Source organism: Gymnoscopelus braueri (assembly GCF_963280865.1).
Source record: "Gymnoscopelus braueri genome assembly, chromosome: 1".
Classification (NCBI taxonomy): Eukaryota; Metazoa; Chordata; class Actinopteri; order Myctophiformes; family Myctophidae; genus Gymnoscopelus; species Gymnoscopelus braueri.
This window is the reverse complement of record NC_137603.1, coordinates 53312295-53338846: the sequence shown is the minus strand read 5'-3', so window position 1 is coordinate 53338846 and position 26552 is coordinate 53312295. Positions and strand designations below refer to the sequence as shown.

Sequence of the window (26552 nt, the reverse complement as noted above, 5' to 3'; positions counted from 1 at the left end):
TAATCAGGGGCAAACTATGAATTAACTACTTTTGCATACGTGACAACATTGCAAAAGTTGAAAACCCATAGCGGCAAGGTGAAAAAAAGAAGAACGGCATTTTAAGTTATAGAACTCTGTTGCTGTCCAAAAAAAGATATTAAAACAAGTCCCCGAGCTGTACTGTTGCTTTGGTCGGGAATGTAAACAACAACGCAATGCGCATGCTGCAACATTACAGCTTGCAGTGTACAGGTGATGCGGCTCAATTAAAATATGCCTTGATCAGCTCTGATACTGTACATTCAACATGCCAATCATTTTTCTCGAATCTCCTCCAGCAAAAACTAAGTCAGTAATGAGTTACAGAATATCCATGCAGTACAGTATTTCCATGTTTCTTCAAATACCACAGTTTCACATGGATAAACTGTTCGCCAGAATTTGTCACAGTTTAGTTGTGATTAAAGCTTTGTTGGTCCCCTCTGGTGTAAACAAGATATATTTTTTCAATGTTATTTATATATATATATATATATATATATATATATATATATATATATATATATATATATATATATATATATATATATATATATATATATATATATATATATATATATATATATATATATATATATATATATATATATATATATATATATAGAACTGCTGAATACATACTATACACATTTTGTTTCTAGTGCCTGGAGTAGAAGACAATCTCATCTCTTCAAATAGGTTCTTGTCCGGTCCTCTGTTAAGATGTGAGGTAACAGGCCCAATGTTGGGGCGGCCATAGCTGAGTGGTTAGTGAGCCCGCCTAGGGAACCAGCTGGCCCTGGTTGCCCCAGGTTCGATTCCAGGCTATCCCAGCATATGTGCCGATGATATGAAATTTGTCCCTGAGCAAGACTCTTAACCCCAATTGCTCACAGGTTCTCATTGGAAACAAGACCGCAAGGACTTTCATGAACGACCTGTTAAAAGGAATTATCCTTATCCTTATGTTGTATTTTAAGTTGTATTTATGTAATCTGCCATGGGCAGGAAGCTTGAGTGTTTTAGTTTGCTATTTGTTTGTTTATTGTTTTTGAATTATTATGTCGGTTCATCGTTTGTCAAATGAAATGCTAGTGTCCTGTAAGTCCATATGGGCTGGGCTTCCTTTGGAAGCATGACACTTTAATAAAGAAAGATCATAATCATCATCATCAATCATCATGTACAATTGAAATAACAAAAATATAAATATTTATCAATAATTTTGTCCAGACACACATGGATTCCCAAAACTTATCATCCCGGCCTAGGTTTAATCATGACCAGTGTTGAATAAGTGAGGGAGTATATCCGTGGGTCTGGTTGGCTACTTTGAAAGCATAGCATAAGTTTTGAGTTCAAATGAGTTCAAATTAAAATGTGACACCTTAGCACCTGCTAATAGTTGTTTAAAAGGGAGGGCTGAGAGTTTGATTCGATTTTTTTTATAACCATAAAAACATTAAAGGGAGTACATTTTCACAGCTGCTCAAGATTCTAAAACCAGTATTGCATTTGTGAGCTAGCTCACATTTTTTTCCGCAGGGAAGATTTTTAGACTGCCCACTGGTATATGAAACTGTTCCATTTTACGACACGCAGGGGGCAATGATGGCCCTCTGCAGACAACCGCAGAGACAATTTCATTTGTTCTTTTTTCAAATAAGCAAATGAATTCAATGGCCAAAACCAAAACCCTATTTCTAGAAGCGAGGTAGCACCACTCCCTTGCACGACACCCCTGGTCATGACTTGCAGATTCTGAACACACATATTACAGCTATCATTTGAGTTGTGCAATTTAGTGGTAGTGGTGGTGGTGGTGGCACTCTTGTACTTTCTCAGCAGTAACTGTATTTGTCTTCCAAGCATTCCTCTATTTACTTTCCAGTGATTGTTTTGGACAGAATTTTTATTCTAAAAATGTGCATTACAATTAATCACTTGAATGAGTCATCATTTGCAACCTTTCAGCTGATAGTGATCACGCACTCACTAGTGTGACTAACGTGACTCTGGACTGAATCCAGTGGATATGTTATACAGTAGCTCGTTATGTAGATATCACTGAGTCTGCGTTCGCAAGACTAAACATGTTATTGTTATACACCTTAACAGTGTGGGCCAGAACTGCTTCAATACTATGTCGACGCACGGTCCTAAACTCAGCCACCTTGAATGCAAGATTACACCTTAAAAAACATATTTGCTTTAGACCATACTAGCTAAATACATTAACCCATTCAATCCGGTAACGCATCTGTGTCATTTTAGATTTTAGCTATAGCCATTATTTTATACTTTGGCTATTCAAAAATAGCAGATATACAAGCTTGTAGATCTGCATTTCTTTTTGGAAAATTTGTGCAAATCTTTGAATATATATATTTTAAAGTGAACATTTGTAACTCAAATCTTTGCTTCTGGGGGGGGTCCCTGGAACAAAATATTTTGAGATGAGGGTCCGTGACCAAATACATATAATTTTGGGGGTCCATGACATGAAGAACCACTGATATTATTTATAGCAACATACGATTTTCAGAAAACTGTTAGAAGACATTTGTAGATGCGTTCCCGGATTGAATGGGTTAACCATCATTACCATTTTATGATGACAAACCTGTAAACCTGTGATTTGACAATAAAGCAGTAGAAGACTAGAAAAAGTGCTCCTCGGAGCACAGGTCTCCGCCAGGTCAGGTAGGTTATCGTGGCCTCCTGGTGGCGCTATAATGTGAAAAGTGTGGCATTTCTTCTTAAAGGGATACTTCACTTTCGGGTCGGGGAAACATTTAAAAAATATATTAAAAATAAATGAAAAAAGTAATGGAAAATTCATGGCCCCCTCACGCATTAGAGTGTCCTACTAATGTGTGAGGGGGCCTTTATTTTGACATAACTTCTTTCATTTTTTTTAAATATTTTTTTTTAATGTTTATTTTATGTGAAAGTGAAGTATCCCTTTAAGCCTTTGATGGCAATCGGACACTGCATTCATGATTTGAGGCATTTTGTTCCAAAAATGTGTTTTGCTAAATTAGACCTGCTGGTGGCGCTATAACAGGGCAATGTGGAAGGGTGGCATTTCTTCCTCATTGTAGTGCAAATGTTTGTGCATGTTTCACTGCAATCGGACCCTGCGTTCATGATTTGCGGCATTTTGTTAAAAACGGGCCACTCCTGCAAGCTTTAGATGTCAATCTTAGCCAATCAGGATGGAATATGAAAACTCTAACAGATCCATCTTGATCACATGACTATAGAGATCATATGTACCGATTTGTGTGAGATTTAGATACAATCTGAAGGAGTAATATCCAAAAATGTGTTTTACATAAGTCAGCCTCCTGGTGGCGCTATAAAAGATGTGAAAAATGCAGGGCAAGGGTTTTTCCTTGGCCTCTAGGGAGTGCACATACAAAGTTTTACACAGATCGGTGCAATTATAGGTAAAAACACAAATCGGCCTGTTATAGCGCCACCATGAGGCTGATTTGAAAATTTGGAATGGAATTTCTTCCTCGGCCTAGTGGGAATGTGTGTGCAAAATTTCACGGAAAATGCATGCTGTGTTCATGATTTGAAGCATTTTGTTCAAAACAAAGCACTCCTGCAAACTTTGGAAGCTATTCTTAGCCAATCAGGATGGAATATGAAAAATCTGAAAAACCCGTTTCGTTTAATGACTATAGAGATACTGTGTACCGATTTGCGTGACGTTTGGACAAAATCTGTAGGAGTACTGTCAAAAAATGTGTTTTGCAAAAAGCGGCCTCCTGGTGGCGCTATAACAGGCCCATGTAAAGAATTTGGGGCAGAGGCTCTGAATTCGCATCCAGGGAGTGTGTGTGCACAGTTTTGCTGCGATCAAGCCAACAGTGCCAGAGATTAGCTGGTCACAGACGGACAGACGGACAGACGGACAGACGGACGGACGGACGGACGGACAGACGGGGTGCAAAACATACTCTCTCGCCATGCCTTTCGGCCTGGCGGAGACAATAATGAGCTAATCTGCTACAAATGAATTAGGGTGTCCTAAAGCGTCTCACTAAACCTAGTGTTCAGTGATTTTGGGGTTTTCCTGGTCTGTGTGCAGCTCATTAAAGTCCAAACAATAAAATAAATGAATGAGGAGTTTGTCAATCCGAGACGGGAGGTTGGACGCATCCGCTTCCATGGTGAGTAAAGATGGGGTACCAGGGGGTCCCCAGCTAAATTTGTTACTATAGCGTCACAATAATTTTAACCACCATATTAACCACCTTATACTTTGGCTATTCAAAAATAGCATATCTACAAGCTCATAGCGCTGCACAGAATGCCGCGCTATGAGCTTGTAGATCTGCTATTTTTGAAAAAATATTATTGAGATGGGGGTCTGCAGCCAAATACATAATATCATTTTGGGGGTCCTTGACATGAAAAGGTTTGAGAACCACTGATCTAAAGTGCTGTAAGGATGAGAACATGCAGCTCGCTCGCCGTTATTGCACTGAACACTCACACTCATTGTTTAATTCCGCCTATCGCAACTTCCCATTGGACGCATCACATACTGTATCGTCTCTGTCGGGTGGAAACCTCATACGTCCTGTTACTTTTCAGGATTCAGATTCAAAAATAGCAAAAGTAGCAGATCTACAAGTTCAAAACGTGTCACTTTCGAGCTTGTGGATCTGCTACTTTTGGTGCTTTTGTGTGACACTGTAGTATGATCAAGTAGGGCATTAATTTACGAAAAAACACAAAATATGGAGATAGGAGGTTTCTGCCAGTATGCAGCTTGATAGGTTCATTACAGAATCAATGGATGTCTTATTACCTGGCTACAATCCACCTACAGTACTATCTACAGTAGGTTGTTTGTCATTTAATCTTTGAAAAGAGGAAAACGGTGCATTAGACATGCTTCCCAGGCGCCGAGTTTTGAGCCTGCAGGTCTGCTACTGTTGATGCTTTTGTGTGACGCTGTAGGGCATTAATTTATGAAAAAAAAAACACAAAAAGTTGGAGATAAAGAGGTTTCTGCCCGACAGCAACGATATATTCCTACTGGACTGGCGGATAACTGAGCAGGGAGAAAAAAACTGAAACTGATTTGTGACCTTCCCCGTAGCACCACCACCATAGTACGTGTGGAGAGGATCAAATTCTGCAGCTGCTACAGCACAGGTAAAACGTAGCAGTTGGCAGCACCCCTGCCTAGTGCCTGCATATACATAAAAGGTGAAAATTACCAGCACATACTGTACTGTACACTGCTTCTCCATGCTTAACCCGTCCAATCCGGGAACGCATCTGTGTCATTTTAGATTTGAGCTATAACCATTATTTTATACTTTGGCTATTCAAAAATAGCAGATCTACAAGCTCATAGCCACGCTCATATATGTTTTACTCAACAAATTTTTCTACTCAAATCTTTGCTTCTGGTGGGTCCCTGGAACAACATATTTTGATGGCGGCCAAAAACATAGAATTTTGGGGGTCCTTGACATGAAAAAGTTTGAGCATCACTGATATAGCAACATAGGATTAGGATTTAGAAGACATTTGTAGAATCCAAATATTTTGTTCCAGGGACCTCCAGAAGCAAAGATTTGAGTTAAAGATGTTCGCTTGAAAAAGTATATATTCAAAGATTTGCACAAATGTTCACGATTTTTCAAATATATAGCCAAAGTATAAAATAATGGTTAAAGTGGTTACACAGATGCGTTCCCGTTTTCTATGGGTTAAGAGTGAGGAGCTGTCATACCCAGGCAACATTTGCATGGAAAGGCACTTTCAAAGTGTGTTGATTTACAAGCACTGTCGAAGACATGCCAGAAAGACCGAACTGCCTGCAGGACCCGAATAACACGACATGCTGTGTTCTTGAATCTTTCGACAGAATTATCTACGTCACAAACTATTCGGTTTTTGCCATGAGAAAGAAAAGTGGGTCCTCTCTGCACTGCAGTTTATTTCTCCTAATGCTAGCCATTTGTTTTGGCCTAGAGTATGGCCAGTGCAATACTTTACCATGTCTAAATTGATTTCTACTGTTACTGCATGTATGTATGTATGTATGTATGGTGGCTACATAATAGCTACAGAAAATGGTTGTTCTCATTTCGAATTCAAAATCACAAAGTGAACAGCAACAGTATGCTTCCCTCTCTCCACTTCCTATAGTTAACAGTTTGCGTCATTAGAGCAGGTACCTCCCAGGTGTTTCAATTCAACTCAACTTTATTGTCACATCACATTTTTTTACGGGTGTACAAAAGCGGGTGAAATTCTTTGTCGTACAAGGTCCCCACCATTTGCGGTTTCAAAAAGGGGCTACAGAAATAGAGAAAGAAAGAAAGAAAGAGAAAAACAGGTCAAGATGTTTGTGTGACTGTACCTAATGCAGGAGGACGGTGCTGGGAAAAGAGCGGCGCACATACTCAGCGAAATTCTCCCCCGAATGAGAATCAAGGAAATAGAAAAATATGATTCACCAACGACCTCACGGCGAGTGCAGGTCTGTGTCTTTTAGACTTTTAGGATGCTGCTCCCTCCCATCAATGCAGTGTATATCAGGTTTCACAGTGGGGGCAAGCGTGACTCAGTGTAAGAGCTGGCTCGGGTCCTACAGCATTATTTTTCCAGTCTCACCGATGTATTTTTCCCCCCAGAGCCTGGATAGTAATATGATATGTACAGGCCACCGCCATCAAATAGGTTCATTGACTGAGTGATATGTAACTGTAAAATAAATGCCTTACAGAGCACACGATGCTTGTATTGGCATCACTGCATGGCACAGGTGACTTAATAAAGGACCGTAGACAAGAACTCTGTAATAATAATAATAATAATAATGTATTATTATTATACTTTTCATCATTATTGTTTTTCTGTACAGCTGGTTGGGATGTAAATTGAAATACATGTGGGTTAATCCTTTGGAATCAGTTTTCTCCAGCACGTACAGTAACTACGCAATCCTGAAATAGACTTATTTTGCCTACGGTGCACCTGCTGGCCTGACTAGATTAAGAAATTGCTAATGACAAGAAAGATGACAACAACTAAACGCAATCAGGACATTATTTTCAGACAAAGTCATTACTTCATTATTTCAGACTGTTTGAGCCACGGGCACATCAAATCAAATCGAACCTCATCACCCTTCCTATGCATAAAGTATTGGCTCAGGGGCGATGAAAAATATTGATAATGTGATGATAATTACACAAATCCGATCGGCGGAAGGACGCCTCATACGGTACCTTCACTGGGGGAAATTATATAAAGCATGTTAAGCAGTTCTCCAGGTCAGCCCCTAGCCAGCAGCACCTCCAGCTGCTACCCTGCACTTCCTTATTTCTTATGCATAAAGACCACAGCCCTTCAGAGCTTAACCCATTCAATCCGGGAACGCGTAGGCTACCGTGTCATTATTTATTTTTTTGGCTATTCAAAAATAGCAGATATACAAGCTCATAGCGCGGCACCGAGTGCCGGGCTATGAGCTTGTAGATCTGCTATTTTTGAGGGGAGAAAAAAACGTGAAAATGGGTGCAAATCTATATATATACACTGTTAACTCAAATCTTTGCTTCTGGGGGTCCCTGGAACAAAATATTTTGAGATGGGGGTCCCCGGTCAAATACATATCATTGTCCTTGACATGAAAAAGTTTGAGAACCACTGATATATGTAGAAATGTACGTTTATTTTTATTTTTTAACTGTTAGGACATTTGCAGAATCCCCAGAAGCAAAGATTTGAGTAGTAAAAAAACATTGCTTTAAAAAATACATATATTCAAAGTTTTCCCCCACGATTTCCCCTCAAAAATAGCAGATCTACAAGCTCGTAGAACGGCACTCGGTGCCGCGCTATGAGCTTGTATATCTGCTATTTTTTTATAGCCAAAGTATAAAATAATGGTTAAAGTGTGTTCTCGGTTTTAATGGGTTAAATAGTGTAGTTCAACCAGCCAGCAGAAAAGCCTTCAGAGAGCTGTGCAGCTGTGCGCACAACAAGGACACCGTCCATTACCAGTTAATGGATTCACTTTCACAAAAGGACCTTAAAGACACAGTCCTTTACGCTGCTGTGTGTGTGTCTCCGCAGGTTAAAAATAGAACTGAGAGCAGAATGGATGGACGCTATTTACAGTAGCTTCCAAATATCTGTTGCAGAATCTGAGATATCTCTCTCTCTCTACATTCTCCCTTATCCCTGAGCTCGTGCGAGCGCGGGGGAAGTGAAGGCTCCAACTCCCTCTGCTTCACACATGCAGTGATTACATCTCACGCACTTATAATTACGACATTCTCCATGTCTCACCGCCAAACTCTGAAATATCTTTTGATGTAAAATCTCAGGTTACATAAGGAACCGAGGCATTCACTAACCCTCAACATGGATTGTGAGAGATAAATTGGGCTTAAATGGCCCCCAGGGGATGCGTGCATGTGTGACCAAATAGCATTAATATGCTTGAATATTATACAACAAAGTCTTTTAACTGTTGTGAGTTGGCCCGTGGGAATACTACAGCCTACTTTGACCCATACAAAGGTCTATGCAAACGATGCAAAAAGCAGAAGGGATGAACCAATATCAGAACACAGTGTGTAACTGCCAATTTCGGCTTGAATACGAACGACTGTGTACAGGTGACCTGGAAGCACCAGTTTTGTTAAGCACTTGTGTCCCAATTTTTTGGCATGTCATTATACAATAGGCAGAAATATTTAAAAAATAGCTAAAATAGCTTATCTACAAGCTCACAATGTGCTGTGAGCTTGTAGATCGTCTATTTCTGCCACCTGACACCGTTGTATGACAAAGTATGAAATAGGATTTAAGTGCTTAAGCAATGCTTGTTTTAGATCCAGATGGTCCAGATGTGATCTGCCTAATGATTACTACTAGATCATCGAGTCAAGACAGGCATGTCTGAAAAGCTTAAGGCTAGTACCTTCATTTAGGCTAAAACTCCCTATAACAGTTGGTATCAGCATCGGCTGAAATGGACAGGAAATAATTGGAAACTGTTAACGACCTCAGAAAATCATACCGGTGCATCGTTAAAAAGCAGCCTATCACTAATGTATGTGGTACAGTGTTGTCCGTAAATTAGCTGGGAATATTCTGTCTTTTTATAAGACAGAAGGCGCAGATGCATAGAGTTGACAGGGTGGCCCCGGCCTTTCTGCAACATGTCCCCTGGGAGTCTCCACAGAGCTCTGTGCGTGTGTGTGTGTGCCGCGTGCACGCACACGTGAGTGCATTTGTTTGCGTGCACTCACTCACCCACTCACTCACTCATCAGTGTCTGTGTACTCAGCCCAGGGAGTGAGCAGTAGTAGCGTGCTGGGAAACCGAGCAAGAGTTGAGAATGCCTTTGCTAGAGATTTCTTATCCAACAATAGATGGGTTTTTTCATTCACTATTGTACTCTGATTTTCGAGATGTGAAGATCAAAGCATGTGCTCATGCATGTGTGCAACTTCACTTCAACTGGTAGAGGAATTAACCACATTAACCCTGGCATCCCTATTTTTGGTCTAGAAGATCTAACACGATCTTGTGATCTACAAGCTCACAACACATCATGTTGTGACCTACACTCTCAGACTGCATCACGATTTGATGCGTTGTGAGCTTGTAGACAGGCTATTTTCATTACACAATATGTCGTATGACGAAGTATGTGGGGCTTAAGTGGTTAACATAGATGTAACAGCAGAAGGCAAGGAATATGTTTTGTTACATAACTGCATGTGTATGGTTGATATTTCAGCTAATTTTCACTCCTACACTGGTGAAGGATGTGTGAGCTGTTGCTGTTGCTGCATGTGCTGTCTGTTTGGTGATGTGCTTGACCATATGTTGTTCAACTGGTCATATCACATCACATTTGCTCATACAAACACATCAAAACATTTCTAAAATCCATCTAACTTGCAACTATCTAAGGTGGTTGTTCTGTAAATAGCTATGGTATGAGCATTCATTGCATATAGAATAATCTCTTCACAGCCTTCTCAAAACATAATTTGTGTGAACAAATATCCCAATGGAAAGCTGTGATGGACATCAAACGATGATCAAATGGCATACATGATTGGTATAAACTAAAAGGATACTTTTGGGGGGGGGGGGGTAATTGAGGTAATTGATAATTAGGCCTATAGTTTTGTCAATGCAAAAAGGGTAGAGATTTTGATATAGTAGCTAGCTACTGTACATTGTAAAAGAAAATATTACTATCTTCTGTTAACAAAGCTATGAAATGACTATAAGAATGCCGTTTCCTTTCATGAATAGATTTTTAAAAGGATGCGCCCTACCACAAATAAACCCACCACAAATAAACCATTTTGACTTCAACTGTACTCCGGAGAAGCACTGCATGCCAAGGTTGTTTGCTTACAACTACCTCTTCCTTCCTCTCATACCGCAGAGCTATTTTTTTGTTTATGTTTATAGTTTACATCTCATTTAAGGGCACATGCAGCTTCTCAAGTGTTACAGCAGCCATCCAGCTACTCTATGCTAATAAGCCTTCACAACTGTTAATGTCGTCCTCATTGCCAACCCCCCATAAAAGAAAGGTGTTGCACGTTGTTTTTCTTTCCTAGGAGTGAATAGCTACAGCACTGGGATAAAAATGGAAACTAATTATATTTGGAGTAGCACAAGACACAGCTTCAAATTCCTTATGTTTATTATGTGACAAGTGAAGCTCCTTAGCCCATTCAATCCGGGAATGCGTATCTGTCATTTTAGATTTCTTTGACTATTCCAAAATAGCAGATATACAAGCTCATAACGCGGCACAGAGTGCCGCGTTATGAGCTTGTATAGCTGCTATTTTTGAAAAATCGTGAAAATGTGTGCGAATCTTTGAATATATATTTTTCAAAGCGAACACTTGTAAAATATTTTGTTCCAGGGACGTCCAGAAGCAAAGATTTGAGTTACAAACGTTCGCTTAAAAACATATATATATATTCCAAGAAGTGCACGAATGTTCAATATTTTTCCAAAATAGCAGATATACAAGCTTGTATATCTGCTGTTTTTGAATAGCCAAAGTATAAAATAATGGTTATAGCTCAAATCTAAAATGACACAGATGCGTTCCTCCCGGTCTTAATGGGTTAAGGGAACAATAAAGGTGCATCCACAATCTCAGTGGTAAAACAAAATCCATACGCATTCTGGTAAAGAACCTTTCATTTTGCTCTGTGCGGTTGCTTATTTGAATCCCCCCTCTAGGTGATGTGATTCACCAGAATGTGATGTCAGGGACAACATGTCATATCAGAGGGTAGCCTAGCCTGCAACAATCCACAAAGGCATGACATTGACATTTAAGTTGCACCTAATCATGTGTGTTTTATTAACGTATAGACCATAACCATTCAAAAAAAAAAATTGTGATGTTGGTACATCGTCTCTGTCGGATGGGAAACCTCATATGTCCAAAACGGTTACTTTTCAGGATTCACATTCAAAAATAGCAACAAATTGCAGATCTACAAGCTCAAAACGCGTCACTTTCGAGCTTGTGGATCTGCTACTTTTGATGCTTTTGTGTGACGCTGTAGTATGATCAAGTAGGGCGTTGATTTACGAAAAAACACAACAAATTTAAATATGGAGATAAGAGGTTTCTTCCCGACAGCAACGATATAGGCAACGATATTCATTTCCACAAACTCCTCCTTCCTACACATCCGGTATCCGTTAGAGGAGAGAACACAGATACAGTAGATCCTCACATGCTATGTCACCATTGACCTTTTGGATTGACCTTTACTCCGGCCTATAAGTGAAATAAGCATTCCATGAAATTAACTGGACAATGAATGGGCAATGAATAGTCCTATACTATGGGCATTCCTATACGGTCTCATGAACATCTGTTCCTGGTCATTATCCCTAGATGGGGGTCAACCCTCGGGACGTGGTCTCTGGACACACTAAGATGTAGTCTCACACTCATAGGATCTATTTCTCTCTGTCTGTGTTCTCTTCTGTAATGAACACCAGATGTGTAGGATGGAGGAGTTTGTGGAAATTAAATGTACTTACTGTAAGCCTCTCTGACTATACTGTTGGACATGACACTTTTGCTAACTCATGCAGGGCTGCAGTAATAAACCAGGATAAGAATGATTCCTGACTCCTGTCTATTTGTTATCAGAACCTGACCACTAAAGTTACGTAGTAACAGTCAATGGATGGATGTCTTATTACCTGGCTACAATCCACCTACAGTATCTACAGTAGGTTCTTTGTAATGCAATATTTGAAAAGAGGAAAAGATGCACATACATGCTTCCCAGGCGCTGTATGAACCCACTAAGGCCGGGACATTTTTTATTTTAACCACTTTAACCGTTAAAAAACGTATGTTGCTATAATCAGTGGTTCTCAAACTTTTTCATGTTAAGAGCCCCCAAAATTATGTGTATTTGGCCGTGGACCCCCATCGCAAAATATTTTGTTTCAGGGACCCCCAGAAGCAAAGATTTGAGTTAAAAATGTTCTCTTGAAAAAAATATATATTAAAAGATTTGCAAACATTTTCACGATTTTTCAAAAAATAGCAGATCTTCAAGCTTGTAGCACGTCACTCGGTGCCGCGCTATGAGCTTGTATATCTGCTATTTTTGAATAGCCCATAGAAATCTATAAATGACACAGATGCGTTCCCGGTCTTAATGGGTTAATAGCACCCACTGCTGCTAATAGTAACCCGTATGTGCAAATGTACTGTGACAAAACAAATATCCCCCTTTCCCTTTGCTTTGCTTTCCTTTCCTGGTGTTTTTTTGTATCAGGACTTTTCCATTGCTATACCAATAGCCAATTCTGCAATACAGTATGTAGGTGTCAAGTGTGAACCTGGTGAACTCGACGTTACAAGGAGCGTGGCAAGCTGCGTAACGCAGAAATATACAGTTGTATCTGTCAATCAATAGAGGTCCCAGAGGACAGCAATAGGGGGGGAGAGTATTTCAGAACATGACGAGTTCATTATTATTACACTATGGCAGCGGTTCTCAACCTGTGGGCCAGGGGCCCGCTTGGTGGGCCGTGAGGATCTGGCAAGTGGGCCCACAAATAATTGGCCAAACACGTACGATTTTAATAATAATATAGCATGAATTCTTTCACAATCGGTTTTATGACTGATCATGAAAAGAAATGAACGTGCTCTGAAAATGCACTCTTAACACGGCCGCCGTGTTAAATGGGTGGGCCGCGAACACTTTGGAGATTTCTAAGTGGGCCTTGTGTGTTTGTATAGACCGTAAACAAATGAAAAAATAGCCAAAGTAGCAGATCTACAAGCTCAAATCAAGCTTGTGGTTCTGCTTGAAGCACAAAAATGTTAAAATAAAGGAGATAGGAGGTTTCTGCCTGACACTTTTGGGATTTCCATGTGGGCCTTGATCCAGCCAGGAAAGGTTGACAACCACTGCATTACACTGTGCGTGATGGGACAAGTAGTCTGCTCAAGGTTGGCATGAGTTCACCAACACAGTCCATTAGGTCAGTCTGGTTAGATGCCTCTGGTACCCAACCAACCCAGTCAGGGAAAGAAAATACATCTATAGCACACTGTTGCCTTGTTTTCGCCGGTGGTGCAGCTGGCATGGTTAAACATCGTGTCAAATGAAACTGACATTTTGTCATCAAATGCATGCCGCATGAGCGAGTATAAATAGTGTTCAGTCTAGAGAAAGACAGACCCATTCCATTATTTCTCGGTGCAAAACACTGAGTGAATGTGCACAATATTATCGTTGCACAGAGTGTCAGTCAGAACAACACTGTTATGTATCTGCAGAATTTAGTTAATTGTAAAGAGGAATACTGTCAAAAGCATGGTAAAAATAAAACACTCACTTGAACAGCTATGTAAACAGATATCATCAGATGTTGTTGGGGGTACAAGTTAACTCTGGCCTGCATGGTCAGTCAAGATGTGTGTAAATCTAAACGGTCGTTTGACAGTCACAGTCCATCCATTATCCTCTCAAATCTGGTCACAACAGCAAGTCACATAGACAGTCCCACATAATATGCTGCTGCGATGCAGGCTGTAATAAAAAATAAAAAAAATGCCACGGCCACCAACATGATGATGTTATTCATTCCTTACCGTTCTGAGCCGAGCTGAAGGGTAGCATCAAGTTTCCACAGTAGAGGACCATCAGTGGCAGCAGCATCACTGCGTCGGGATGCATTCTTCTGGGGGGTTAGAGGAGGAGGAGGACGGAATGGACCGTTAGGAGGACGGGAGGACCGCTAGGAGGACGGCTAGGACGAATGTGGGAGGAGAGGAGGAGAGATTGCCTTAATGGTCGTGGGAATTATAAAAATGGTCTAAACATAGCAACCGAGTTTGTCAAATTGTCAGCTATAGAGGATCGAAAAAATGGTGTAAAAATAAAATAGTGTCCCCCCTTATCTAGATCTGGATAAAAAAAGATCTCGACAGATTGTGATGAATGAATGAATGAATTGGTTGGTCCGGGACGAGAGGCCAGGGGCTCAGGGTCCAGTCAGGGATGCCGATGCGGGGCCATCAATAGGCTGAAGGAGCCTCCTTGGTCACAGATTGCGGAGGAAAGGATAGACGAGTCTATACGTTCCCATAGCCCAGAGGGATGTGGCGTGCTGTGATTGGCTTGTAGTTGGACGATAACAACCTGCAAAGCAATAAATAGGATATGGAACAGCACGAGATGATGACGATGATGATGATGATGATATGATATGAATGCAGATCAAGTAGCCTATGTCAAAGGGGACATTTTTATTTTATCTTCAATTTTGTTTTTTTTATTTATCGCCATCTTCAATGAGAGTTTTCAGATTATATACTCTGTGGAATATCAAAATGCTCGCCCCAAAACACAGTCGCCCCGGGGAAAATCCGGCGACCTCGGAACAGTCACCACCTGGTATTCCTAAACGGGTGCATTTCTCCTTTCCGACATGTCGCCTTTCCGACGTTGACGAACCCTATACCTAACCCTAACCCTAACCATAACCGCACGCGGAAGCCACTAGTCGGAGTGGTGAGATGTCGGAATGGAAGGAGCACCCCTTCCTAAACGTAACCTCTGTAAACTATGCCTAAACCAAGTGGTTCACTGGTCGCTTCACGCGACACCACGGCATGTGGGCTGTGGGCATAATGTTTTTCACATGCACGCACAGGTACGGTAAGAGGATGTGCACGCGCGTCCACGTGTGTGCGCGCTAGAACGCGCCCCCCCCCCCCCCATCGATTCATGCATGAGCCACAGCCAAGTAGGCCTACCCAAATGGTTACTTAGCATAACAGGTTGTGAGTGTGCAAATGCATCCTCACTCCTCGCATAGGCTACACGGTAAGCAACACAGCAGCTGCCACCATCTAAGAAGAGAAAGCTACTCATTCAAAGCAAACTTTTTAGTTTCAGCTCCTATAATTCAAGGCGTTCCTTGAATTTGTAGTAGTTTAAAAAGACTACAACTAATCTAAAAACTAGTCACTTCCTACACAAACGTGTTTCCTACTTTAAGGGAAGATAATGTGCGCGTGCGCGCATGCACGCGTTCCGCCGGGAGAAAAAAAATCACCATTACCTAAACGTATTCTACATAACCTCAGTAAAACGGTGCCAAAATGTAACCTTAATCCTAAACGTAATCTCAGTCTCAATCTCAAACTATGCCTAACCCTTAATTTATTTCTAGCTTTATCCTCAGTAAAACAAATACAAGAACCGCTGGGGGGGGGGGGGGCTTTTGGGGCGAGTCTTCTGGGTACCGTCTCTGTGTGGTCACAGGCGTATTAGCGCCGGAGTAGAGAATTTATAGCACCCGTTGCCTGACAACGCGGCTAACCCAATCACAGCGCGAGCGAACGCCCATCCCGGGTATGGGATGGGACACTGTACAGGCTCTACCCGGAGGAGAGGTCCTTGGATCATCGAGTTATAATAAATCTAGAGGGCGGATTGCCACGCCCCCACCAATTCATTTCAACGCAAGTTGCTCATAAGCGCATGAAGCACCCGGAAGTACCTCTACTTCCTATTGAAGCCAATAGAGCAGGCGCACTAGCGTTTCAGACGATTGAAGCATGCGCAGTAGCGTTTTAAATGCGGAAGTATTGCAATCTCAGATTTGACCACCAGGCGACGGCAGCTTCACTGTTCTACCGCAGTTCTGGGGGCTTGCCAGCTTGGATAGAGGTGTCCACGGTGCGATTCTGAAGCTTCAAAGATGCGCACACGTATGCGCATCATGATGGACGCACAGGGCAACGCGTCATCATAATTCATGGCCAAAATAAATAATTACGATGAAAGTGCTGCTTAAATGTGTGCCGTGCGCATTTTTTATGCCCTATAATAGTCGTGTCCTGTGCGCAAAAGGAGAGGTCAAGGTTGTTGACACGTTTGGCAAGGCAAAGGACCGTGTCCCTAAGAGCGCACAAACACGCACGCAATCTCACACACATAAACACGACATCCCCCCCACCACGGTTTTAGTGTTTATCCCTTGCAGTGGTGGAAAAAGTACTCACATTTTTTACTTAAGTAAACGTATCAACTGCAATATGTAAATACTCTGTTACAAGTAAAAGTACGGAATTGAAAATGTACTTGAGTAAAAGTACAAAAGTATTGGCATCACCAAAAGTAAAAGTACTCATTATGTCAAAATCTTTTGAAAATAGCAGATCTACACTACATGCTCACAGTGTCACATTGCGATGCATTGTGAGCTTGTAGATCGGCTATTTTCAAATGGCCGAAATGTTTATTGAACATGTTTTGTAATGTTTTGTAATAATAATCCAAATCTACAAAGTAGTAACTAAAGTTTTCAAATAATTATAGTGGAGTATCCGAGATGTAGTGGAGTAGAAGTAAAAGTACTGAAAACTGGAAATACTCTGGTAAAGTAAAAAATACCTCAAAATTGTACTCAAGTACAGTGCTTGAGTAAATGTACTTAGTTCCTTTACACCACTGTTTTATCCCTTGGCTATTGACTATGATGGGCACCGTTATGACTTTTGTAATGGAACAAATGGTCCCTTTTGGCTGCAGGTGGTCTGATCGCATCACCTGGCAGTGGTGGCATTTTCTAGAGAATTTGGTATTGCTTGCTTTACTGCAGACAAAAGTTCAGCTAAGAATAACTCACAGACACTGCATGCGTTCACAACGTCACTCAGCTGAGCAGCTTCGGATTTCATAGCCTGAAGCCATGTTCGGGTTTGATTTTAGTAGAATTTCCCTTTTTTGTTATGATCTGTTGTTCTAAAATGAACAAAACAAATCAAATGGTGTTGTCAGCACAGCAGTTGTTGAGGCTGTTTTGTTTATAAATAACATTTCACAGACATAGATACAAAGATTGCAAGATCAATGTTTCATTCACCTTCAGTATATGGCTATAAATCTGGTAGTGGGGGTGTACTGTGCAGTCTATGCTAACAATCTATACATAACAAATGTTATGTAATATTAGTACAATTCTGCACGGTGCAGTGCACATACTTTAAAGTAGTTTCATAGTGTTTACAATCTTACTATTCTTGTTTTAATTCAGTATAGGAAATGTACAGGGCAAAGGGGAAGAAATAGCCCCCATCATATCCTGACACCAGATTGCCCCCAAATATACTCCTGTTATTTCAACATGTCTCAAAAAGTATGTAATTTCCCATGCAATACAATAGTTACATATGTCACGTAAATAACACTAATAGTCATGACTGAGCATATCAACCTGGGAACCCATTTGGTTATATTAAAAATCTGCCCAGAGAGATTATGAGCATATAATGTAGAGCATGACAAATTATCATTATCCTACAAATAAGTACCAAACTGTGCCATAGCCACCAGTAGTGAGCTACATGGGGTAAACACTGCCCATAAATCTATCAACATCCTTCATGATTTATCTTGATGAAGATCCTTAGGCGATCGAAACATTGATTTAGCAATAAACATAGTGTGAGTTTAACTGCAGTGTTGGGGATTTTATTATTGCTTATTGTTGATGCTGATCTTCTGTAGTTTGTCCTGCACCTGATTACCAGAGTGGATGTGCATGCTCTATCTTTCTAAATTATCATGATACACAAACAAAATCTCCATTCAATTTCGTCTCACCAGGCTGCTATACATACATGACAACTAAATCAATGTGTTGCCCCACATGTCCAGTTTTGAATAGGCTATAAGATTATGGAGAAACTCCTGAGCTCACTGAGCTCATTTGTAGATTAAGACCCGTCACAACAAAGGGCTGGGTTCGGATCTGAAGCCAGTATGTACTCTATCACATCCAAGACATAATATCCTAACATGGCCTCCTATAATCCCTTGTAGCAGTGGTGTGTTGCTGCTGCTACGTGGGTGACCTCATGTGGTCAATCACGGCAACACAAGACAAATAAAGCATACTTCCACAATTCCTTTTTGTAGTACAAGATGCAATTCAAAATATAGGCAAACTTTTGATGCAGTGGCATCGAACTGGGACGTGCTTAGAAATATTGCAGTGTTTAACCCTTCTTAACCTATACATTTATGGTAAAAAAATTATTTCATTCCATTTAGTTTGATTCCAAAATGTTGTAGGCTACTATTGTAGTTGCAGTGGTATAGTTCTGACTCATTCACTGTTCTAGGCCTACCAATCTATGCATGTTTTCATGTTAGAGAGGAATTGTAAAGGGCTGGTCACTGCTCAGTAGCAGAACAATGTTCCCTCCACTTTACTCCCCTGCCTCCAGTTTGTCTGTGGGACGCCGCGTTTAAAATGTAACCCCACCTGAAACCCCTCACGAGCCAATCGGCTGAGAAGATGTCACAGCACACGACACACCCTCCTTTGTTCGAAACCAATGAGAGTGGAAGTGTGGCATTTTGCCCGAGGGGAAAAACTTACCCCTGGATGTGTTAATTACGCATCACTTAACTGTTGAGCCAATGTGTTCACAACGGTGGACACTCTGTTGGGCTTTTTACCTCTACTTTTCCACTTTTTTGGTCAATCTAGTATGGAAAGTAGACAACAATGGCTTACCAGGCTGAAAAATGAACTTAGCAACAGTCCTGTGGTGTCAAACGTGGCTTTCGGCTTCATCCTCATGGGACTAGAGAAACTTGTGGAGCTGGAGTTTGAGTGTCCTTGCAGTCCTACATGGAACGGAGTGTTTTCATCTGCTTTCTTCATCATTCCGGCTGTGATGGCCTTTTTCCTGATGCTGATCATCCAAGGATGCAGATGTGAAGCGTGGTGCAGGAAAACTGTGTCCCTCTCCAGCTTTGTCCCCGCTATCGTTTGGCTGATTTTACTATTCCTCGACGGCCAGTACTTTGCCTGTGCCATGACAGACTGGAAAGGTAGATTTGTGATTGTTGACAAGGCAGCTCCGCAGAAATGGTGTGAGCCAACTAGTGAGGGAGACGTCGCACCTCAAGAACTCATGCTCCGCTCACAACAGTTATTTGTTTTCTCTCAGGTAAGTTCAATATTCTCCCTGCTTGTTGTATATTATTGTTAGAGTCAGGGGATGAAGGACCTCTATGAGAGAAGTAGTGCATGCACATCCACTGCATACTGCAGTGTCCGGGTGCAGGAAAACAATAGATCAACAAAAATACAATAAAGTTACGTCTGCACACTGCTAAATATTATGATCCCTCTGATTATTGCAAGCTCACTTCAACACTGCTGCAATCTCATCTGGAAGATAATGAAGATACAGAATGGATCGAACAGTTGTACAGAGCGCTTGCAATAAACAGTGGGAGCATATTTAACAGTGTGTGGTCTTTGAAGGACCTCTATCCCATTGGAATTATGCACTTTAACCACAACCCCTTACATGTTACAATGTTGCTGCCATTAAGGAAAATGAAAAGACTGTTATCATTTAGAGAACTCTTATCCATGTGTGCTGTGAGCGTGTAGTTATTTTGGAAAATGTATTCTTGAAATGACCTGTGACTTTGACCTGTGACCTAGGCAACTAAAGTTTGCTGCCAGTGTTCTTGTCAATACAGATGCATGTCAAAGTAGGTTAAACATAGGCCTACAGTAGTTTGTGTTCGATGTTGTGACAATATGGAGAAAGCATTGACATAAGGTTGTTGTGTGGAACTATATAGTCTCGGGTGGAAACCTATGTCCAAAAAACTAAACTAATACTTTTCAGGATTCCAATTAAAAAATTGCAAAAGTAGCAGATCTATCGCTTCGCGCCACGTTTCAAGCTTTTGTGTGACGCTGTAGCACGATCAAGTAGGGCATTAACTTAACACAAAAAGTTAGAATATGGAGATATAAAGGTTTCTGCCTGACAGCGACGATATAATGGTGTGATGTGACTAGCTATGCTTTGAGCCAGACAGGGTTTTCCGTCACATTGCATTGCATTGTCTCCTGCTGCAGTACTAAAATAATAAGGTAACAGGATAGGTGGGCACCAAGGAAGAGTGCACCTCGGTGTTGAATTGGCAATTTCTTCCAAAATGTTAAAACATTTAAGTTAAGTAAAGTATACATGATTAGAACATGCTTAAACATTCGACAATTAAGGTCTAATATTTCTACAATTGCTACAAATTGCTTCAAAACCTGTATATCCAGTCATTTTGGGGCATAAACAAGAAGTTGAAAGATGAAATTAAGTCTGATAATGATGTACCGTGCATGCTCACATCATGTATACTTTACATTCAAATATATATTTTCCTAAAATTTTTGACAAAATAGCCAATTTTACACCGAGGTACCCAGATGTCCCTAGTGCCCACCTATCCTATATCCCTAAAATATTGATCACTTATGCTTTGAAATTTGAATTGTTGTCTCTTGCCTTATTTCACCTTTCTGTTTTCTGAGCACCGATACAGATTTCCTTAACACTGCCCTTTGCCTACTATATCATAATTTTCTTAACAACTTAAACCTTCTAGTCTTAGTGAAACAGAGCTGAGTTGCAGCTGTATCCCCCCCCCCCCCCCCCATCTACACCAATTCTCTTGATCCAAAATAGCCGATCTAAGTTCACAACGCGTTGAGAGATATTTTTGATATTTTTTTAAATTCAGTTTTGTGTAGTTTTTTCCCCCTGGTAATATTTACCACTGATTAACTGTGTATTTTGTGTTGCAGGTTATAGGCATAATCCTCCTGTTATTCATCTGTGTGGGACTCATAGTATATGTAATCAGAGAAAGCTGCCAACAAGAGGCGGAGATGATGCGGGATGCAAATGAAACAGAGCTTAATATGATCAGGACAAGCTCATGACCGGGACATCAAGCCCTGCCCTGCCCTGCTGCATCAGTGGATTCTCATCCAGGCTCCCCTTTCACCTCGCAGGAACAGACTCTTTACTTGTAAATAATGCTGAATGGATTGTAATCATCATGTTTCATGACTTTTGTAAATAAGTGCCTTTTTTACATTTTCTCCACTCCAAGAGATCTCTGGTGTGGTTGACCCTTTCACATCCAGGGAAGTGATCTATTTCATTTAAGAATGTTGAATGTCATTGTAATATTCACTCGGTGGATTTATATGGTTTAAAATGTGCCTTATCATTCAGGAAATACCTGGCATACCTGTCTGTCTGACTTCACTTTAGAAGAACATTTGTTTTTCAAAACCACATAAACCCTACACTTCATTGTATGTCAAATAGCGAATAGCCGATCTACAAGCTCCCAGCACGTTGCAATGTATTGCGTTGTGAGCTTCAAGCTTGTATATGATATTTTCGCCAAATGTTTGCCCATTTTTGACAAATGTTGTGTCGCCTATTATGAAATGGCCAGAGTAGGGACGCTAGGGTTCATGTGGTTAAAGGCCAAACTATCAGGTATAGGGACCTTGGGAAGCATGACTTTCATAGATTACATTATTAAACAAATCTATGTTTCAATTCATAATACAAATCAAGGGTGCGAGCACGACTCCAACTCGTTTCAACAATACTAAACTTTCTTACCGGGTGCACGGTCTGGAAAAATCTCAGTAAGAGAATACCAGCACTCACGGAAAAGTCCTTTTAAGGCACTTTTATTCACATATATTTAAGTACCCAGCAAGCACAATGACGTCATGATGACGTTATGATGACGCCCGGTCATCACCCCGGTGACGTTCAGGACTAGGCCAGATCACAGTTTTTGGTTGATGAGAAATGTGTTTAGATGACGTTTTTGTGGTCAGGATTAATTTTGGTTGAAATCAGGTGATATTCTGGGCCAGATCTGACTTGTCTTGGTTTGACTTGATCTAGCCCCAATCGAGACGTCACTGATTGGTCCGGGTCCTGACTGTGCTTGCTGGGTAGGCATGGGATGTTGCAGAGCAGACCGCAACGTACAGTGTTTCAGCGTCAAGCCTTCATCAGCTGTGTGTGCTGCGGGCAACGGAAGTGTCCCATTTATAGTGTCCGTAGGTAAGGCAGCTTCCCCTGTCCATGTACAGATCAACAACTACCAACCAACTTGTACACAAAGCGTAGTCATAATATAAATTCATAAACATCACATTATACACGTCAGAGTCGTTGAGTCTTTGAATACAATTAAGTAAAGCTAGTCTGAGTCTGTTCCAATATAGCAATTGGAATGTATGTAGCAAGGAAGAAAAAAGAAAGCAAGCAGTGCTTAAGGTAAATATGGTATTACTGCATGTGTCTATCCCTTATCTAGTCCTTCTGTTATATAAAGTCAAATCATATTACTTCCACTAACTCGTATATGAAAAAAAACAAAGCAAGTTGTTTTCTTTTTTCTTCCTTCCTAAGTATATACATGGGTTCCTTACCCCCCTTTGTGAGGACTCAGCCAATTGTGCATTATTATTGTATTCGGTATTTAGTGAATCAATATGTTTATGCTTTACTACTTTACTTGGACCCCTATATTGGAACAGACTCAGATTAGCTTTACTCAATTGTATTCAAAGACTCAAGGACTCTGACGTGTATAATGTATTGTGATGTTTATGAATTTATATTATGACAACGCTTTGTGTACAAGTTGGTTGGTAGTTGTTGATCTGTACATGGACAGGGGAAGTTGCCTTACCTACGGACACTATAAATGGGACACTTCCGTTGCCTGCAACACACACCGCTGATGAAGGCTTGATGCCGAAACGTGTACGTTGCGGTCTGCTCTACAGCATACCATGCCTACTTAAATATATGTGAATAAAAGTGCCTTAAAAGGACTGTTCCGTGAGTGCTGGTATTCAATTAATAATACCACATTCATTTCTATTGAGAGGTGGAAGACATAACTTATTATAGGGCCAACGCAGCCAATGCTGGATGTTAATTACCCCTGAACTTATGTGTGAATGGCTGCATGCTGAAAAATGAATATATTTATATTTATTCCTTTCAGGACACTGTTTTTACCTACAGTTTGAATTATGACTACCATTTGGCAAGAGAGTATTACCGTAACCACGTAAACCCTATATACTTCATTGACCGGGTACCCCATGGTTCTATTCTTGTCCCCTCTGAACCAAATCTCTTCGTCCGAAAATCGCAGATCTACAATCTCACATTGTTTCGCGTTGCAAGCAAGTTGTGAGCTTATAGATCTGCTATTTTTTGCTGAATGATCAAATATTGTGACATGCCCAGAATAGGAACGCCAGGATGCATGTGGTTAAGATGACGACCAGATCAGTGAGACAATGCTCATATAGTAATGTATAGTATTTGCCATTCATATCAAGGCTGTATGCAGCCAAAAATACATTTTCAATTACCGTATTAACTGTCTGTTTGTAATTACAGTTTTTGTAATAAACACATTATTTATTTAAATTAATGCCCAGGGTTTTCATACAATGTCCTATCAAACATAATAGTATACATTCTTACAGAATTCATAAAGTTAAGAGGTGTTTGCATATTTGTAAAAAACAAAAGTTATAGGTTGTTGATTACATTTTGTATGTATATTTCACTCATAGCAAAATGTTATTTGCTAATAACCAAATAACACAGATACCATAATATTGCTATTTCACTATAATTATTTGCTAGGAGTGATATAGTCAAGGAGTTCAAATAGCTACCAACAACTCCTGCTCAATTAGTCAGATTTAATCTTTCTTCTGAAACATACCCTGACACATACACACTTGATTAGAGCAGCAAATAGAACCACAACAAGCAGCGCCACTGTTACTAAAAACAACATGACATCTACAGAGTGGTACGAGTACCAGGGCATTTTGTAGGACTCTGTGCGGAGGTGAGCAGCACCTTTGTGTCTCATAACAAACTCTATCCAGAAGAGGGCACTGTCCAGTGGTTTCATTGGCTTGTCTCTGTGTAGCCTGGAGAGCCTCTGCATGTTCATCCTGTAGGAGGGCTCATGGAGGACCTCCTGTAATGCGTCCAGGAAGTTGTTATCTTTGTCCACTGTGGCCATCGAGAGAAGAATCGCGCCTCCTCTCTCTTTGAGACGCAGCAGGTTGTCGTATTGGTCAAAAAACAAAGGTAGACCCACAACAGGCACTCCGTGATAGATGGCCTCTTGAACTCCATTCGTACCTCCATGGGCCACAAATAGCTTTATCTTTGGGTGTCCCAGAAGATCGTTTTGTGGCATCCAGTCAAGCAGTAATGTGTTGTTCCCCAGAGTAGCAGGCCTGTCCCCTTTATGCCTCCAAATTACTTTCTGAGGTAGTTTGGCAAATGAGGCAGCGATCTCATCTGTTATGTCAGTAGGCAGTCCGCTGACAAAGGTCCCCAGAGACATGACGATGACTCCATGTTCTCCAGAGCTTTGGACAAAGTCCTCCAGGTCTTGAGGAAGAGGTTTAGCGGGTTTGCACTGGAATCCTCCCATATAGATAACGTTAGGCATGGTGGGACGAGGGAACTCGAACACAAAGTCAACCCTCATCAGCCACAGGTCTGCCCCCTGCAATAACTCAGTGAATTTGACCTCTGGTCCAAAGAACTCGTCACAAAAAGCCTGATATACAGGAGTGACTAAAAATATATTTTCAGCTTGATTTAGCAAATAGAAAAGCATGTTTTTAACTCTTTGTGCAAAATTCATTTTGTCTGATGATCCCGACATAGTCATTGGGATATAAGATAAAGGAGTGGGTGCAATGCTGTGATGTCCCTCCCCATTGGTTACCCATCGCACATTGTAGACTAGGGGAAGCTTTAGATAATGAGCCAACAAAATACCACCCCCCCATGCTGGGTCAGTAAGGACTAAATCATAGTTTCTCTCCTTAATGTCATTCATCAAATCTGTGTTTTCGAACATGTTTCTAGTCATTTCACAAATCATCCTGGGACCTATCGTGAGGAAATTGAGTGCCTCCAATTCCAAATAAAAGAAATTCAAAGCAGAACTTTTGCCTCTTTCTATATCCAGTAGTTTGTCAAGAATTGAGTTCACAAAGTCCTCATTGAACCCTTCAGTCACAGGCACAGTGATTGAGTCATAATAGGAGGATTCTTCTTTGATGTACCAGCTTTGAGTTGTCCTCACCACTGTAATGGAGTGTCCCTTAGAGTGTAGAGCTTTGATCACGATATCCATGTTCACCCAGTGACTTCCTTCTACCGGTACAACCAGAATCTTACCTCCTTGGCAGAATGGCCAGAGAACCATTAAACACGTCACAAGGAGGCAAACTGTCCTCCATAGCTGCCATGCCATCGTTTACCTATAGTTACAAGCAAAGACAAAAGTGCAATATCTTTTAAATGTTCAAATTTACTCAATATATAATTGTTTATTGTAGCCTGTCAGAGACACTATAAGAATAAAAAATAATAAAAAAATCAGTATTAATGACTTGGGGTATTAGTACTTCTTTGGCTTACAATGATTAAAATCCTGTTCTATTTGATATGCTTCTATTGGAATTAAGTAATTCTCACTGACAATGCCTATTTATCTACAATGCCTATCAGCAACATGCAATGGTTACTGTGTAGATATCTCTTTTTGGAGATGCAAGTTAAGCTAATTTTGTCCTGGAGTAGTTCCAAGAATTGTCTGAGACTTGCATCTTTATGACTAGTACGCTAATTCAGTACATTTAACAATTTAGCACAGTTCTGCACGTGGTACTAGCAAAGGAACACAGGAAGATAACAGTCTGACAATGGAAGAGATCAAATAAACTAAAGGTAACAATACCATGAATCATGATCAAGTTTACTTACCGAAATTGAAAGTCCACAAATTTAAAACAAATGTGTTACTCAACACGCTGTGATAGATATTGGATTGTTTAGTAATCTTTCCTAGTGGAGTTTAAAGTTGTCTGGTGAATGGATGTGAAGCAGGGCGTTGCTTAAAAAGCATCATGCTGTATACCTACCCTAAGTAAATAAAGGTTTAAATAATGTTTTTTTTCTTTTTTAGTTCAACCTGCATGCAATCTACAGTTGTGTAATATGTCATGGGGTCAGTGGT

At 40.6% G+C, this 26552-nt stretch overlaps 2 protein-coding genes across 2 annotated transcripts in view; both read right to left on the bottom strand.

The window, feature by feature from the left end:
• Positions 1 to 14529, bottom strand: part of LOC308085745 (neuroplastin-like) — a 60624-nt gene extending 46095 nt beyond the window's left edge. The window contains exon 1 of the mRNA XM_080429054.1: positions 14198 to 14529. Within this exon, the coding sequence (XP_080285180.1) occupies positions 14198 to 14282 (85 nt within the window). The 5' untranslated portion in view covers positions 14283 to 14529. The remainder of the gene's footprint in view (positions 1 to 14197) is intronic.
• Positions 14530 to 24177: 9648 nt separating this feature from the next.
• Positions 24178 to 25682, bottom strand: LOC308096417 (UDP-glucuronosyltransferase 2B13-like). The gene has a single exon (XM_080443839.1). The coding sequence runs from the start codon at positions 25665 to 25667 to the stop codon at positions 24192 to 24194; it is 1476 nt and encodes a 491-aa protein (XP_080299965.1). The 5' UTR covers positions 25668 to 25682; the 3' UTR covers positions 24178 to 24191.
• Positions 25683 to 26552: the final 870 nt, after the last annotated feature.

Excerpts from the sequence above, each read along its gene's own strand:
- LOC308096417 (XM_080443839.1), bottom strand. The coding sequence starts at position 25,667 with ATGGATATCGTGATCAAAGCTCTACACTCTAAGGGACACTCCATTACA.